Source organism: Geotrypetes seraphini, chromosome 6 (assembly GCF_902459505.1).
Source record: "Geotrypetes seraphini chromosome 6, aGeoSer1.1, whole genome shotgun sequence".
Lineage (NCBI taxonomy): Eukaryota > Metazoa > Chordata > Amphibia > Gymnophiona > Dermophiidae > Geotrypetes > Geotrypetes seraphini.
This window is the reverse complement of record NC_047089.1, coordinates 45,052,345-45,068,365: the sequence shown is the minus strand read 5'-3', so window position 1 is coordinate 45,068,365 and position 16,021 is coordinate 45,052,345. Positions and strand designations below refer to the sequence as shown.

The window sequence follows — 16,021 nt, the reverse complement described above, 5'->3', positions numbered from 1 at the left end:
CTCAGTGTCTTTTTCTCCACCACCTCTACTGGGAGACTATTTTTATTTATTTAAAATTTGATATATACGCATTGTCATTATTTCAAAGCGTATTCCACGCATCTACCACCCTTTTTTGTAAACCAGTATTTCCTTAGATTACTCCTGAGCCTATCACCTCTTAATTTCATCCTATGCCTTCTCATTCTGGAGCTTCTTTTCAAATGAGATTCCCCTCATGCACATTTATGCCACATATATATTTAAACCTCTCTGTCATATCTCCCCCCCCCTTTCCTCCAAAGTATACATATTGAGATTTTTAAGTCTGTCCCTATACACCTTATGACAAAAACCAGGGACCATTTTACTAGACTTCCACTGGACCCACTCCATCCTGTTTATATCTCCAGAATTGTACACAATATTAGAAATCAGTCATCAGTCTTATACAGGAGCATCAATACTTCCTTTTCCCTACTGGCCATACCTCTGCCAATACACCCTAGCAACAAAAATCTGAGCAGATAAGTTTGAAGCCTCCCCAACTTGACAATGCGTGCCCAGCGGCAACAGATCTGAATTGGGGCATTCAGATGCAGTCGCTTTGGCAACTCAAATAATCACCAAAGCAGCTGAGGTGAAGTTATCTAAGTTCTGTTAGCAGGATTAAAAAAAAGCGCCTTTATTTGGTTTTCTTCTGGCAGGCAGCTCGGGCTGATTTAAGCACGGCTGACAGCGTGCAGGCTCCGGCCCAGAACAGACTAAAGCCGCTTACAATTTTCTCCCCGCGCCCCCTCCTCAGCGTTGCCATGGAGACGAGCAGGAGCCGCGACGAGGTAGAGCGAGCGGCGGGCGTCTCGCGGGGGTCTGCAGGCGCGAGCTGGAGAGCGGCAGGAGCAGGGCGCGCGCCGCCGCCTCAGACATGGAGCTGCAGCGCGACAGCGCCGAGAGCCCGGCCGCCGAGCAGCCCCCGGGCAAGCTCAACAAGACCGCCTTCAAGCTCTTCGGCCGCAGGAGAGCGGGCGGCGGCGGCACCATGCCCAGCATCTTCGGCGTGAGGAACAAAGGCGACGGCAAGAACTCGGGCAGTAACGGCGCGGCAGCCACCGCCGCCACCACGACGACGACGGGGCTGGTGAGAAGCCGGACCCACGAAGGGCTCGCCGAGGTGACGCTGGAGAGCGACGGCGAGCGGCGGCTGACCGACTCGGCCGCCGGCACCGTCGCCCCTCGCGCCGACGCCGCCGTGGCCAAGTCGCACAGCTTCTTGTCGCTGCTGAAGAAGAACGCGAGGTGCGAGGGCGGCCGGGGGGAGAAACAGCACGCCGAGCCCAGACAAAGGAAAGGGCTGAGGGGGCTCCTGCACAGCATCCGCTGGCACCGGAGGGCGAGGGCGGGGGAGGAGAGCTCGGACAGCCCGCCCGACCTCATCCTGCCCTGCTCCCTCACCGCCAGCCTAGAGTGCGTCCAGGAGGAGGAGAAGGCGCTGCGGAAACCGTCCTCCGAGCCCGCCAACGCCCCCGAGGAGGCGGAGAGCGCCGAGGCGGAACCCCCGCGCCAGGCCCAGGAGCCCGCGGCCGGGAGCTGCCCGGAGCCCACCTCGCCGCCGGCCGCTGAAGACATCACAGGGGAGGAGGAGGACGCGGGCCGGGCCGATGAGCGCCAGCTGCCAGGCCCAGGCGGGCAGGAGGAGGGAAAGGATGGAGCCACAACAGGTGAAATGCCAGTAAACGCTGCCCCCCTCGTCGAAGCCGAGCGCGAGAGTGCTCGCGAGCTCGCAGCCCCCGACCCGCCCTCCGAGCGGCCGCTCGACCGAGTGTGTTTGATGTTTGCCGATGTCACGTCACTGAAAAGCTTTGACTCTCTTACAGGCTGCGGCGACAGCATCGCCGATCAGGAAGAGGAGGGAGGAAGCGCCAGCGGCGGGAAGAATGCCCCGGGGGCGGGCAGGAAGGCCGTTTTCAGGAAGGACCCCGTCCTCGTCACCTGCCAAGGAGGGGGGGAGGAGATGGCGAGCCCGGACGGAGCGGACGACACCTGCCTCCGGGCGCTGTGGCCCACGCTGCCCCCCGGCGAGAGGCGAGGCGAGGAAACGGAGGAAGAGGCGCCGGAGAGCGGCAGGTGCGCCGAGGAGATGGACCCGGGGGCGGCGCGTAAACAAGGCCGCCTCGATCGCGCTCCTGTTAAGCCGGGGGACGAGAGTGCGCCGAGGGCGAGTGAGGCGGAGGTGCGGCGGGAGCGCGCCCCCAGCCCCGAGGACAGCTGCGGGGACGTCCCGGTTTCCGCTCCCGAGAGCAGCGCCGCGAGAGACAGTTGCAGCGGCGAGGCCGTCCTTGATCTCCGCGCGGAGTTGGGGAAAAAAGTAAGGGAAAGCCGTCCCGATGACGAGACATCTCGCTTGCCCTGCTCCAAACCTGTAATTCCCTTGACAACCACGTGCCCCCTTAAAACGTCGTCGGCCTTCAAGGAATCCAAGATACCCATAAGCATTAAACATTTACCGCCGCATCCTCCCAGCCAGGGAGCAGAAACCAGCAGCAACAGCGCCCTGGCGTCCCAGCAGCCAACTAAAAGTGAGATGCCTAGAACAAAAATTCCAGTCTCTAAGGTACTTGTGCGCAGAGTCAGCAATAGGGTCTTAACAGGAACAGCACTAAAAGCAACAGCAGACACTGCCAAAAAGTAGTTCTAAAAGAGTTTACAGTGAAGATGGACTAGTTTAATGTGCCTACATTGAACTGTTTATTAAAGGTTTTCCTTACTTCAAGGCAACTAAGAGATTTTAAGCATTTTCAGGAGTTTCAGGCCTGCACTTCTAACCCAGTTCTTGATATCAACAGCACTTGTCAAACATTTATGTCTTTTTTTTTTTTTTAAAAACAATAAACACAAAGAAGTCACTTTGCCCTGTCCTTTTGTAGAAAGGGGACTTTCTATCAACCCATTTAACATCTTCCTTGATACAGTAAAGTAGTGCTAGGTATTCTTCAAGGAAAAGTGGAACAGAATTGGAGAAGAGTCCTAGAATAAATGTAGCTTTTTATGCAGTCAAAATTGACCTTTGTTTTACCATGACATAGGATCAAAGCAAAGGCTGAAGCATAGTAAAGAGCATGGTACATTAATATAAGGACAAAATCTTGTTTTAGATGTGTCATTTGATAAATACTCAGATTTCTATATATTGTTTAATTTTTTTTTCAGTAAATAATCTAGATCAGGGAGAATCTTGCAAAATATCACTGTAGATAGTGCTTCAACATGCTACAGAAAGGTTTTGCCTAATGCATCAGAATTTGTAAAAACAACCTAATATTGTTACTTAGTATTTAAGTAACTGTTTTTATAGATGTACAAATACTGAAATCATATAAATTGCAAACCTGTACAAATACTTTAATAAGGGGCCAGATTGCTTCTTTTCCACCAGCCTCTTAATATCCAGAAAAACAAATTTACTGTGTTGAATTTACATAAAATAATATATTTGAAAACAAATACCAGCAGTCTAAAAGGGCCTACAGCAGATTAGTCATAGAACAATTATCACACCGATTTATTTTTTTGCTGGCAAAATGAAAATGTATTTATTAGCCAATAAGAGCTGAAATTATTCTCTGAGGCCCCTATTACAAAGGCGATTATCGCAGAGGGCCACGGTAATTGCTCCGATGCTCATAGGGATTCAGCGGGCATCATTGGAGTGTTTGCTGTGCGGCAGCTACTACTGCGCCTTTGTAAAAGGGGGGGGGATGTATACAAATGTTTAGCATTTTTTCTAACAATAACTATTATTTGTCATAATTATACTTTCTAACCAAGAATCAAAATATGTTTTGTATCACTAGATAAAAATTAATTCCTATCCACTTTTATTTTTATTACAAATTGCTAATGGGTAGCTAAACAGATTGCAAAGGGATCTGAAAGTTGAGATGGAAAGAGGATGTTGTAATGAAGGTTAAGAGCAGGGACTGGGAAGATTTATGCTCCAGGCACTATAATAACAGAGGCGTTATTTAAAAGGCCAAATAAACATGCTGCTATTTATATATCTTTAGACACGTTTACTAAAAAACAAACCAACCCCAAAACAAAACAAAGGTTTATTTGTAATCTGGTATGTATCATATGATATAGTCCTTAAGATCTGAACAGCAAAAAATCTACAATTTTAGTTATGTTAATCAGCATTTCTGGCTTTATCCCCTCACTGTTTCTCATATTCATCTTGCTTTTGTTTCTTTTATCATCTACTGGCAGATTCAGGTTACTCATGTAAAAACAGCTGTTGCTGAAGATTCAAGTTTGCAGAATAGTACAGGGTAAAGAAAGAGGGCAGCATTGAACTATTAGCTATTACACCTTTCATATTTTGAAGCATTTGGTTCTCTTTATGATTGGGATTAGGAATTTATCAGTATACTGATGGCTAGTGTCATGTATAAAACCTGGGTGATATTTCTTCATGACATGGGTCAGAAATATTCTAGGGTCAAAAATAGGAGTAACATTTACAAATATGAAATGATTTATAATTTCCTATTCCCAGCATTAAATGTTGAATTTTAGGTGTGTATTTTCTATTTTTCAAGTAAAGACAATTTTAAAGCATTACTAGCACTTATTTTTTATTATAAAATAAATATATTTATATCAGTAAAAATTTTCCATATGCCAATGAAAGAAACTTAAGTGATAGAGAAACGGATATGTTTAACTCATTGTGGGCTCATTTTACGAAGCCACGTTAACGGCTTTATCGCATGCAACTTTTTAGCGCGTGCTAACCCCTGCGCTAGCCAAAAAACTACCGCCTGCTCAAGAGGAGGCGGTAGCGGCTAGTGCGGCTGGCAAATTAACGTGCGCTATTATGCACGTTAAACCGCTAACGCAGCTTCTTAAAAGGAGCCTTGTATGTAATTACTGAAGAACTGGCAGTTTATCAGCTATACAGAGTTAAATTGTAAGGGGTAACACAGGCTTATTTGTTTGTGTGTATTTATCATTTTTGCATACAACCACAAAAAACAGGGAGGAATGGAGGGAAGTATATTACAAAGATTCAAAAAATATCACTTGTGTTATAATTTTTGCTACATCTTGAGTTTAGAAGTTATCTTTAAATAACTCTTTGTTTAAATGTGGTCTTGCTAGGATTTGCAGCAAATTACTGATGGTGAATTTTTATGTGTCCTCAGGATATGTTTCAGTATTGCACAGCATGTCTTATTTCATACCTGTCAGATGTGGCATGTGATTCTGTCCTTTCTATGTGGCACAATAATGTCTTTGTTGTCTGAATATATTATAGGGGGCAGGAGCATGGAGAACCAGTCCTTTAGGCATGGTCTGCAATTAAGTTCACATTTTGATAATCTATCTGTTATGCCAGCTTTATTAGTTACTTACAATGCCAGAATTAATTATAGGAATGGCAGAAGAGAAAAAGGACATAGATAACTGAATCATTTCAGAATGGGACTACAAAAATTTGAAAACATTGAGGGGCAGGTTCTGAAAGGCAGCCATCCACATTACAGTTCTGCCTTAGTTGTACTGTTTATTGGTTGTTGTAATAGACTGCTTAGCACAAAGGATTTTCTTTGCTGTAAATACTGGAATAAATAGCACAGTTCATTGCAGTAATATCCACTTCCAGGGAAATGAATGAGATTGATTTCATCTTGCAAATAATCAGGTTTAGATATATAATTTTTAAAAATTAATATTCAGTGTTTGTTTCTTCAACAAAAAAGATAAAGTAGAAAAAGAAGAGCTGCTGTTTTCTTTTCAGCTACCAGACCAGTCCAGAACAAATGGGTTATGCCTCTCAACCAGCAGACGGAGACAGAGGACAATGAGTTTTGAACCTTGCCCTATATAGGGTGTTGTGTAGCACCACATGCTCAGTATGCCTCCAACAGATGGGTAGACGGGTATACCATGCAACATTGCAACATTGGAAAAGCTTATTGGTCCAGTTGGAGAATTGGGCTTCTGGTTGAGTGAATACATTTAGGAAGGCATCCAGATACAAAAATATAGAATTGTATCTAGGAACTTTTGTTTAAAGTATTTTAATCCCTTGTGGTCTGTGCTTTTTTGCACTCCTCCCCAGATAGTCTACCTAGGCAGTGCATGTGATCTTTGTAGCATTGTCAGGATTGGTCAGCCCAACTGACCATGGTGCAGAGTGCTGTGTTAAGCTAAAACGTCAATCTGGTACATTCTGACCAGAATTTTATAACAGGATGATTACTTATCAAGAGTACAAGATAAAGAGCCTATGTGCTGTCATAAAATAGCCTATCTGAAGATTCCACATAATTACACCTGTTCCAAGCCAGGAGTAACTTTGTGAGAATATGTTTGGGTATGAATCAGTACAAAGTATCTGTATTTAATTAGATACACATGTAAGTGCTGAACACACCCTTATTCCCCACATCATCCATACTTAAGACTGCTTAGGAGGACTGATCTATAACTTATGTCTATATAGATGTCAGGTGGCACCTGTTTGGTACATATTGTATAAAGGAACATAGGCACATGGAAGGGCATAATCAAAAGAAACATCTAAGCCCCATTTGGACGTAGGGTGCTAGTCGTCCAAAGTCGGCAGTGGCAAAATGTCCATTCTCGAAAAGTACATCCAAAATATTTTTTTTCCGGAAATCATCTACTTCTATATCTAGTCGTTTGATCATCCAGACCGCTAGTACATCTACCTTTACACCACATTCTCGTCCAAAAAATCATCCAAGTCCCAAACGCCTAGAACAAGACCTTTAGACGTGGGAGGGGCCAGCAAAGTGATAGGCTGGCCATCCAGACATGGCAACACAGCAAAGGGGCACCTTAAGGGCACTGCTGTGAACTTTACAAAAAGGTGCCATATAAATATCTCATCAGAACTCCCCTGCATGTCATGGTGAGCCCTCCAAAACACCCCTAAACCCACTATACCCACCTGTCTACAACCTCAATAGCCCTTATAGCTGCAGGTAGCACCTATATGGTAGTGCAGTAGGATTTGGGGGGTTTTGGTGGGTGCATATTTTCTACCATGAATGTATTGGTTAGAGTAGCTTATGGGCCTGGGTCCTCCTCTCTGTAGTTCACTAGCCCAACCCCCAGACAACTTAAGCCACCTTTGTGTAGCTCTACTAGGCTTTCCTATGCTAAGTGCTGATGTTCCGGAGGCAGTTATGCATGTTTTTATTCTGAACTTTGTGGGGGTGCGATGGGGTCAGTGAACATGGAGGAGGAGGGGTGTCTTTACTTTGTCCCTGCAGTGATTATCTGGTCACTTTGGATATCTTTTGGGCACTTATGCCAGGTTTTAGATCGCCTAAGTCACAACGTGTAAATGTTCTGTCTAGCAGCCTCGTCAAACTTTTGATTATTCCTGCAGTACGACTAAATCTAGGTCGGCCCACATCTTGCCCACATCACTCATCCAAAAAGACCCCTTTCAGCTCTGGGTGCACAGCGGGATTCAGAGGCCTAAAAAGTCTCTGGATATATCTAAAAACCTGTTTTGATTATCGTCACTTGGACGACCTGTCTTTTAGATCGTCCAAGTGCCGACTTGGGTGGGTTTTTAGACGTATTTTTGTTTCAATTATGAGCCCCCTATTTTCCTTTACAGAATACTAGTATAACCGCCAAAATATGCTTCTGTAATTTAGATGTAAGCATTTAAACCAGCCATAGAACCGGCGTTGGGTGTCCACCTAAGTTCTGGAGATACACATGCAACTTATAGTATTCTATATGTTATGTCGTACATGCATAAGTTTGAGTCCTGCCCATGCTCCACCCTTATGTACTATCTGTAAAACATGCACTAGATATAAGATATGGTTTGGGGGTTTTTGTTTTTTTTAATTTATTTTGAAATTTCAGATAATGTTTACAAAGAAACATAACAGGATATGGAAACATAACAAATCATTTTACATAATTATTATCATTACAAAATCAGAAATTCCATCTAGCCCTCATTAAAAGGAGAGGTGCACCATTTTATTACAGAAATCTTTTCAAAGGAAAATTAAAGGAAGAAAACATCTTCCTTCTATATAAGCATCTATTTCAAATCAGGCTCAATTTGAAAATAGCTATCTCAACCAATAAAATATATAATCCCTCATTATTTTTGATCAAGAAATTGTATTAACTGAGCCGGATCCCCCCCAAAAATAATCTATACTTTGAAAAGTCACCAAACACTTGCAAGGAAACTTCAGAAAAAAATGTGGCACCCAGTTCCACAACTCGAGGTTTCAAGGCTAAAAAGCCCTTCCTTCTGAGTTGGGTTGATGATATGTTTGTTTTCACAGAATCCTGTGCATAGATGCTCATTTATGTGCCATTATTCTAATGACATATACTGTATACATAATTGGTGTGTAACTGTTTGTACTTATAGACTTGCCATGAAATTGCAAAGCAGTAGGTGTAAGTATGAGAACACTGAACACATTTTTAAGAATATCTCCTAAAATTTTGGAGACAATTATAACCTTCCATTCATAACAACCAACAAGATTCTTTACTGTGCAGCAGAGGTCATCATACTTGCACAAGGCATGAGGAGCAGGCCATAGCCAAATTCTTGCCTTATTTAATATAAACATCTTTGTATAGCAATTTTAAACACATTTACATTCCATTTCTGGGTGAATGAAAAAAGAGTGTGCTATTTTATGTGATGAGTTTTACTACATAATAGAGAATCTTGTTTGAAGTGTGTATGTTATATGTACAGTTTCTTTGTACTTTTCACATGTACTGTGTTTTAATCCTGTTACCATTAGCAAATCACCAAAAGGGTAATTCTATAATCTAGGTGCCCATATTTTTATGTCTGTTATGTGTGTAAATGTTTAAATACTAGCACTTACAGGTGTATGTGTGCACCTACCCACATAAGTGCTAGCAATGCACCTAAATGTTATTCTGCAAATATAGGTACTTGCATAACTTACATAGTACATATTTGCAGTGGGGGAGAGCATGAGTGGCATGTGGGTTTCCCACTTACATGCATTATATATAGAATAAGATTCCCTGCTGCATTTAGGTGCTTGCACATACTACTGGTCTATAGCTGGAATTAGTGCGAACCCCTACATTTTAGGCACATCAGTATCAGATTATGATAGTATTCTATAATGAATCCTAAATGCCTAGATTCTATTATATAATAGGCTCTTGTCATATGAACTTGGAGTGCTTAAATGGAGGTGCTCAGTTGATAGAATTTTCTCCAAATATCAAATTACTATTTCAGAAGATATTTTAAATTATACATAGATATTATTTTTTATATTGTAACAATTTACAGTATAGATGAAGTGTAGGTTTAAGGCTAGACACGGACGTGTGATTGTGTAAGATGACTTGTGCTGCATTAATAGTCAGCCATTTTCTTGCACATTTTACATGATATTTTGACTTATATAGTTTCCTTGGATTTATGTTAAAAAAAGTGTATCATCTTTCAATTATATTGCTTCTGTAGAAAGGATTTCACTAAAAACCAGTCTCTTCTTCAATTCTCCCTTTTTATACCACCTCTTTATTTTGTTTTAGAAGCTCTTTTCTTGTTTTTAATGTCTGAAAACTGGCATTTCCATATTGCATGGTCACCCAAATCCTGATTATATAAAGCTAGGATATGGATGTCTAACACTGCAGTATTCCCATTTAGCAAGAGGGTGTAGAATAGGGCTGCATGAGGGAGGGGCCAAAATATGTACATCCAACTCCAATCACAGAATGGGAAGGGACATATATATCAAACAGATAAATGTTGCTATCTAGAGGTGGTACTTGTCTAATTTACAGGAAGATGCTCTGATTGAGCAGTTGTCCACAAGAAGGATTAAGGCATGATAATTCCTTAATCCCCCTTTAGTTGCTATCCTACTTCATCTCCTCTAGCTTCAGTTGCTATGGACATTCTTAACAGAGCAGCATGCAGATTTGAGGAGTACTTAAGAATAGCCATATTGGGTCTGACCATGTCACAAGTACCTGGCAGAAACCCACTTTGTACCAGCATTCCATGCTACCAATCCCAGGGTAAGCAGTGGCTTCCCCCATGTCTTTCTCAATATCAGACTATGGACTTTTCCTTCAGGAACTTGTCCAAACTTTTTTTTTAAACCACTATGCTAACCTCCAGAGCTTAATTATTCATTGAGTGAAAAAAAATATTCCCTACTGTTTGTTTTAAAGGTATTTCCATATAACTTCATCATATCTTCCCTCAGCCATCTATTTTCTAAGCCTTTCCTCATATGAGAGGAGTTTCATCCCCTTTATCATTTTAATTGCTTTTCAAACCTTTTCTAATTCCACTATATCTTTTTTGAGATATGGTAACTAGAATTGAATGCAGTACTCAAGGTGAAGTTGCAACATGGAGCGATACAGACTTGGTCTTATGTACCATCCCTTTCCTAAGGGTTAGTGCAGTGGAAGGAGAAACAGGGGACCCAGGTTCAAATCCCACTTCAGCTCTTATTTATTTATTTATTTTAATTGTGAACCCTTTCTCCTAGGGAGAGGTTGGATGTGAGGTTCTTTCGCCAAACAAAATTTTTCCTCCTAGTCTGGGGACTTTATGTGTACTCTTTGCCTCCTAGAGCTCGTAGCCGGATTCATAATACTCTGAAGCTCTTAAGGGTTGTGTTGGTTGTGGGGACCCTAGGAGTTGCAGCTCATCTGGTCCTTCATCCCTGCCCCCACTTCCTTTCTCTTTTTTTTTTTTCCTTTTCTCTTTCTTGTTTGGTTTCTTTATGTCTTGGGGTGTATAGTGGGGAAGGAGTAGGTGGAGGGGGGTTCTTGGGCTTTTGATCTCCAGGGCTCATAATAGTCCAGGGTCCTGGTACAGATGTGATCGTAGTGTTATTATGCAGTTGGGATATGGGTTGGTGACTAACCAATAGCATTTTTTTTTTTTGGGGGGGGGAGGAGGAAATTATGATGATGATTGTTTCTTCCTTGGTCGGTACATCCTCTGTTTCTTGTTTGATTTTTTAGTGCTCAATTGACAAGTTTCTGTTTTGTATGCTTTCAATCATCATTAATTAAAAAAAGTTTAACTCTAATTGTGAACCCTTCAGAGACAGAAAAATACATACTATACCTGAATATATAAGACACCAGCAAGCCTGAAGGCTACTGAAGTGATGTACATTCAGGTACAATATGTATTTTTCTGTTTCTGGTGGGGTCACACAAAAAAATCACAAACTTTTGAAGTGGGATTTCAATATGGGCCTCCTGATTATCAGCCTACTGTGTGGCCATTTTATAAGATGGATGTTCATACAGGTCCATGTATTGTGTTTTTCCATTCATCATTTGTATGTTTTTGTTTGTAAAATGGGTGTTCATGCTGGATGTTTCCAACCAGTGGCGTAGTAAAGGGGGGGTGTGGGGTGCGGAACCCCCAGGCACCATCTTGGTGGGGACGCTGGAACCTCTCCACTCCCCATGCCAGGCTCGCATCCTCCCATCCTTACTCCCTACCTCTTTAAATGTTCGCCAGCATGAGCAGCTACTCTGGCCTGCTGCTTGCGCCAGCCTGGCTCCCTCTGAAATCATTTCTGGGTCATGGGGCCAGAAGTGACATCAGAGGGAAAGCCAATGCTGTCATGAACAGCAAACCAGAGAAGCTGCTCGCGCTGGTGAAGATTTAAAGAGGAGGGCGGAAGGAGGGAGGGCGGGCAGAGAGGAGGTCGTGAAGGGGTGCCACCGCTCTCCTACCCTCACTATGCCACTGTTTGCAGCACATGGACATCCATATCACAGGTATTTTTGAATAGCTGTATCCTGTTCTAAAATGTATGTGAGATGGACATTTATAGTCTGACTTGGAGGTTCTTTCTATATTGCCCTTTTTAAATTTGTAAGATCATAAAGGGTAAATGGATTTGGTTTTAGGTTATGCCTTTCTCAGTAGTTCAAGGTCATTATATTACTTCTCACATTTATTAATCGCCTGTACCAAAAATAGATCAAGGTGATTTACAATTCACAAAGATCAATGCAATTGACAATTTGCAGAAACAATAACATCAAAAGGCTAAAGAAAGCATTCACAATTAATTGCAATTAACTCAAATCATCCTAAGATGATTTCAAGCAGTTAAGATGGAAGATATCTTGTGACTCTACAAAGGAAAACATTTGCTCATATATATTCACAAAAGGGAGGTATTTTACTCTCCCTGGAGGGCTGCAATCTATCTTTGTACCTGAGGCAATGGAGAGTTAATTGATTTAGCAATGATTATAAAGAGTGGTACTGGGATTTGAACCTGGCTTCCTTGGTCTAACCATTAGGCGATAGCTCTACTCCTGTCTGATTTTATTACATTGAGAGCATCAAGAAGCAGTTGCTGCCTACTGTTTTCTCTTATAAACTAATTATTGTAATAATCAGGCCTAGATTTAGGCATAGGCAACTTCCTTGGCCGTCAGATCTTAAAGGCACCAATAATCTGGGCTAAATAACAGCCAGATTTGACTCGTTTTAGAACCATTCTCATTGATCTCTGGAGGTGAACTCTCCTCTCCCCATTGCTCACCTGTCTAGCCTAAGGATGTAAACATCTTAAATTTGGTCCTGATACTAATACCCATTGATTTGTTGATGGAAAAATTCTGAGTGACTAGAGCTCTAACAACATGGCAAGCAAGATTATAGAGTACAATCAGTTCTTAGATTTAACTTAAGTAGAAGGCTTTTTCTATTCAAAATGGAAACTATCCAATTCAAATACATTTCAAGCTGCGATAGGGTATTGTATCCTAGTGGTTAGAGCAATTTGTAGGGAAGTAGAGCTGGCAGGGGTTCAAATCCTACTCCCATGTGGACCTAAGCAAGTCACTTTCCTGTTGTCTTAGGTACCACTTTAGATTGTGAGCTCTTAGACAGTTATTATCACTGTACTATGCATGTCAAGTAGTGCTATAAAAATACATATTGTTAAAAATTGCAGGTAGGCTACAATCTTTTAGATATATTAGAAATTGTGTCTTTTGGAGGTATCTACTGAAGAAAGGACCTATACGATCTTGAAAACTGAAGTATCACAATCTTCAAAGAATCCTGGCGTTACCTGTAATCTTTTTTCTTGGCTTAGTAATTGCAGCTGCCAAGTAATATTCTCTGGTACAGGGGTAGGCAATTCTGGTCCTCAAGAGCCGGAGCCAGGTCAGATTTTCAGGATATCCACAATGAATATGTATGAGATGGATTTGCATGCACTGCCTCCTTGAGATGTAAATCTATCTCATGCACATTTATTGTGGATATCCTGAAAACCTGACCTGGCTCCGGCTCTCAAGGACCGGAATTGCCTACCCCTGCTCTAGGGTTCATAGACATAATCGCGGAAGACAAAGGCGCGCGCCGACAACTGAGCGCAAGACGGAGGTGTGCGCCGAAGAAAATTACTGTTTTTAGGGGCTCCGACAGGGGGTTTTGTTGGGGAGCCCCCCTACTTTACTTAATACAGATCGCGGCGGCGTTGTGGGGGGTTTGGGGGGTTGTAACCCCCCACATTTTACTGGAAACTTCTCTTTTTCCCTGTTTTTAGGGAAAAAGTGAAGTTTTCAGTAAAATGTGGGAGGTTACAACCCCCCAAACCCCCCACAACGCGGCGCGATCTGTATTAAGTAAAATGGGGAGGTTCCCCCCCCCGCCCCTCCGTTGGAGCCCCTAAAAACAGTAATTTTCTTCGGCGCACACCTCTGCGCTGTGCTCAATTGTCTGCGCGCGCCTTTGTCTCGGCACGCTTTTGACCTGACACCCTGCTCTAGTATATAGAGAATTGTTGTCATATACGAGATGATGATTAGCCAGCAAATAAAACAGAAACAGAATATTTTTCCCTTAGTACAATTTAAGTATGTACTAATTAGGTTCTTGTCACCTTAGTAGGCAATTATTCGTGGACATTTCCGTAGTAGCTGACATGTTGAGACTGCAGCAAATGTAGCATTTCTTTCTTTAACCTTCAGCAGGGAAAGTGGGACCATGTGCAGTCTTTTCAGTGTAATAAATTCCGCTTCTTGTCTGCCATTTCAGCTGTAGACTTTGTGAAAAACAGAGAACATGTTTGCCTCTTTTTTTTTTTTTTTTGTTTAGTTTAATTGGCTAGATCATGCCTTAATTTAGAAAGAGAAGTATATTGAAACCAAAATTGTGTTAACTTCAAATTGTTTATTTTACTGTGAATTAATAAATAAAAGGATTGCATTTTTAAAAATATTTTGTTTTCTGTGTATGGAAGTATTACTATCATTTGTGTCCATGAAATTGTTTTATCTTCTGTGAATGAACTATGACTTCAGAATGCAGCTATCTTTATATCCCATGTAACTATTGGGCAATTTGCATAATTCAGACTCTTTGGGCTCCTTTTACTAAGCCGCGTTAGGGCTTTAACACGTGGAATAGCGCGAGCTAGACCTTAACGCCTGCATTGAGCTGGCGTTAGTTCTAGAAGCGTAGCGCGCGTTAATTTCCTGTGTGTGCTAAAAACGCTAGCACACCTTAGTAAAAGGAGTCCTTTGTATTATGGAAAATCTTATTGACAAACATGATTGCTATTTACATAGAAAGATTTTGCAGGACCATTACCTCTCTCAAGGGTGTTCTACTATCAGCTATCTAGTCTAACTGTTGTCAATTCACAATTTGTACAGTACATCATAACCCCCCCCCCTTTATACAGAACTATAGCACGTGTTTTAGTGCCAGCCACGGCAGTAATAGCTCAGATGCTCATAAGAATTCTCCCCCCCTCTACAAAGTCACGCTAGCAATTTTAGTGCCGGCCGCCGCAGTAACAGCTCTGACGCTCATAGAATTCCTATGAGCATCTGAGCTGTTACTGCTGCAGCTTTGTAAACAAGGGGGGGTCTATGAGCATCAGAGCAGTTACTACCGTGACTGGCACTAAAAACCGTACTACGATTATGTACAAGTGGAGGGGAATTATGATGTCATTTTCCAATGTTTCATTAACATAGTGCATATTGACAGTAATTCCAAATATAGCTCATCTCAGGTGACCTTGTGGTTTGCAGCAGTGTAGGTACTCAGCCTCCTTTGTTGCACAGCATCACATTTACACTATAATTAGTGGCACAGTTTAATAAGATTCCTATAGATGTGCAGCTGTCTTATACTCTGAAATCACAAAATAACCCTGTAGACCAGGGGTCTCAAAGTCCCTCCTTGAGGGCCGCAATCCGGTCAGGTTTTCAGAATTTCCCACAATCTTCATTGAAAGCAGTGCATGCACATAGATCTCATGCATATTCATTGGGGAAATCCTGAAAACCCGACTGGATTTTGGCCCTCAAGGAGGGACTTTGAGACCCCTGCTGTAGACCAAACTTTCCTATTGAAAAATTCCAGTATATATTTATATAAAAATTAGAAGCAAGACAGAAGAGTACAGTTAATACAAGTTATAAAGCATTGGTCCTATTTAAATACCAAAACTGTTCTTGAGATGAAGAGTATTAAACAGAATAATCTAGAAACTGATGTCTGTATATTAATCCAATCTGTAGATTGCACTGTGATGTATTACAAATGGTGCTTTTATTCTATGCTTTGTCAATTTGTAGGGGTTTTCTTTAGCATTAGCTTTTTTTTGTGCTGGTTGCATGGAGTCATCGTCATCAAGGCACCATATGGACTGTCATCTGACCTGTTAAAACCTGATACATACAAAATGTCTGCTATGTATATTAACTTAAGCTGAGCTAAGCTGCTGGCTTTCACTCTTCAGGCCTGTCTCACAGTTGATCAGAGAAAACAAATCTTTAGTAGATTCATAGATATTATTTTTTACAATAGCCTCTTACAGATCTATCACCTTTTTTCAATAGCATTAAAATGTTTTCTGAAATATTTTGTTTTTATTTGTATAAAATGTGAATTGGTGTTTTATTTTTCCTACTACAATTTAACAGGACAGACTAATCAGTGTTT

The 16,021-nt window shown here is 41.9% G+C and overlaps 1 protein-coding gene across 1 annotated transcript; it reads left to right on the top strand.

Moving 5' to 3' along the window:
- The first annotated feature begins 639 nt into the window (after positions 1 to 639).
- On the top strand, positions 640 to 4,596 carry AMER2 (APC membrane recruitment protein 2). Its single transcript, XM_033949844.1, has one exon. The coding sequence runs from the start codon at positions 905 to 907 to the stop codon at positions 2,666 to 2,668; it is 1,764 nt and encodes a 587-aa protein (XP_033805735.1). The 5' UTR covers positions 640 to 904; the 3' UTR covers positions 2,669 to 4,596.
- Positions 4,597 to 16,021: the final 11,425 nt, after the last annotated feature.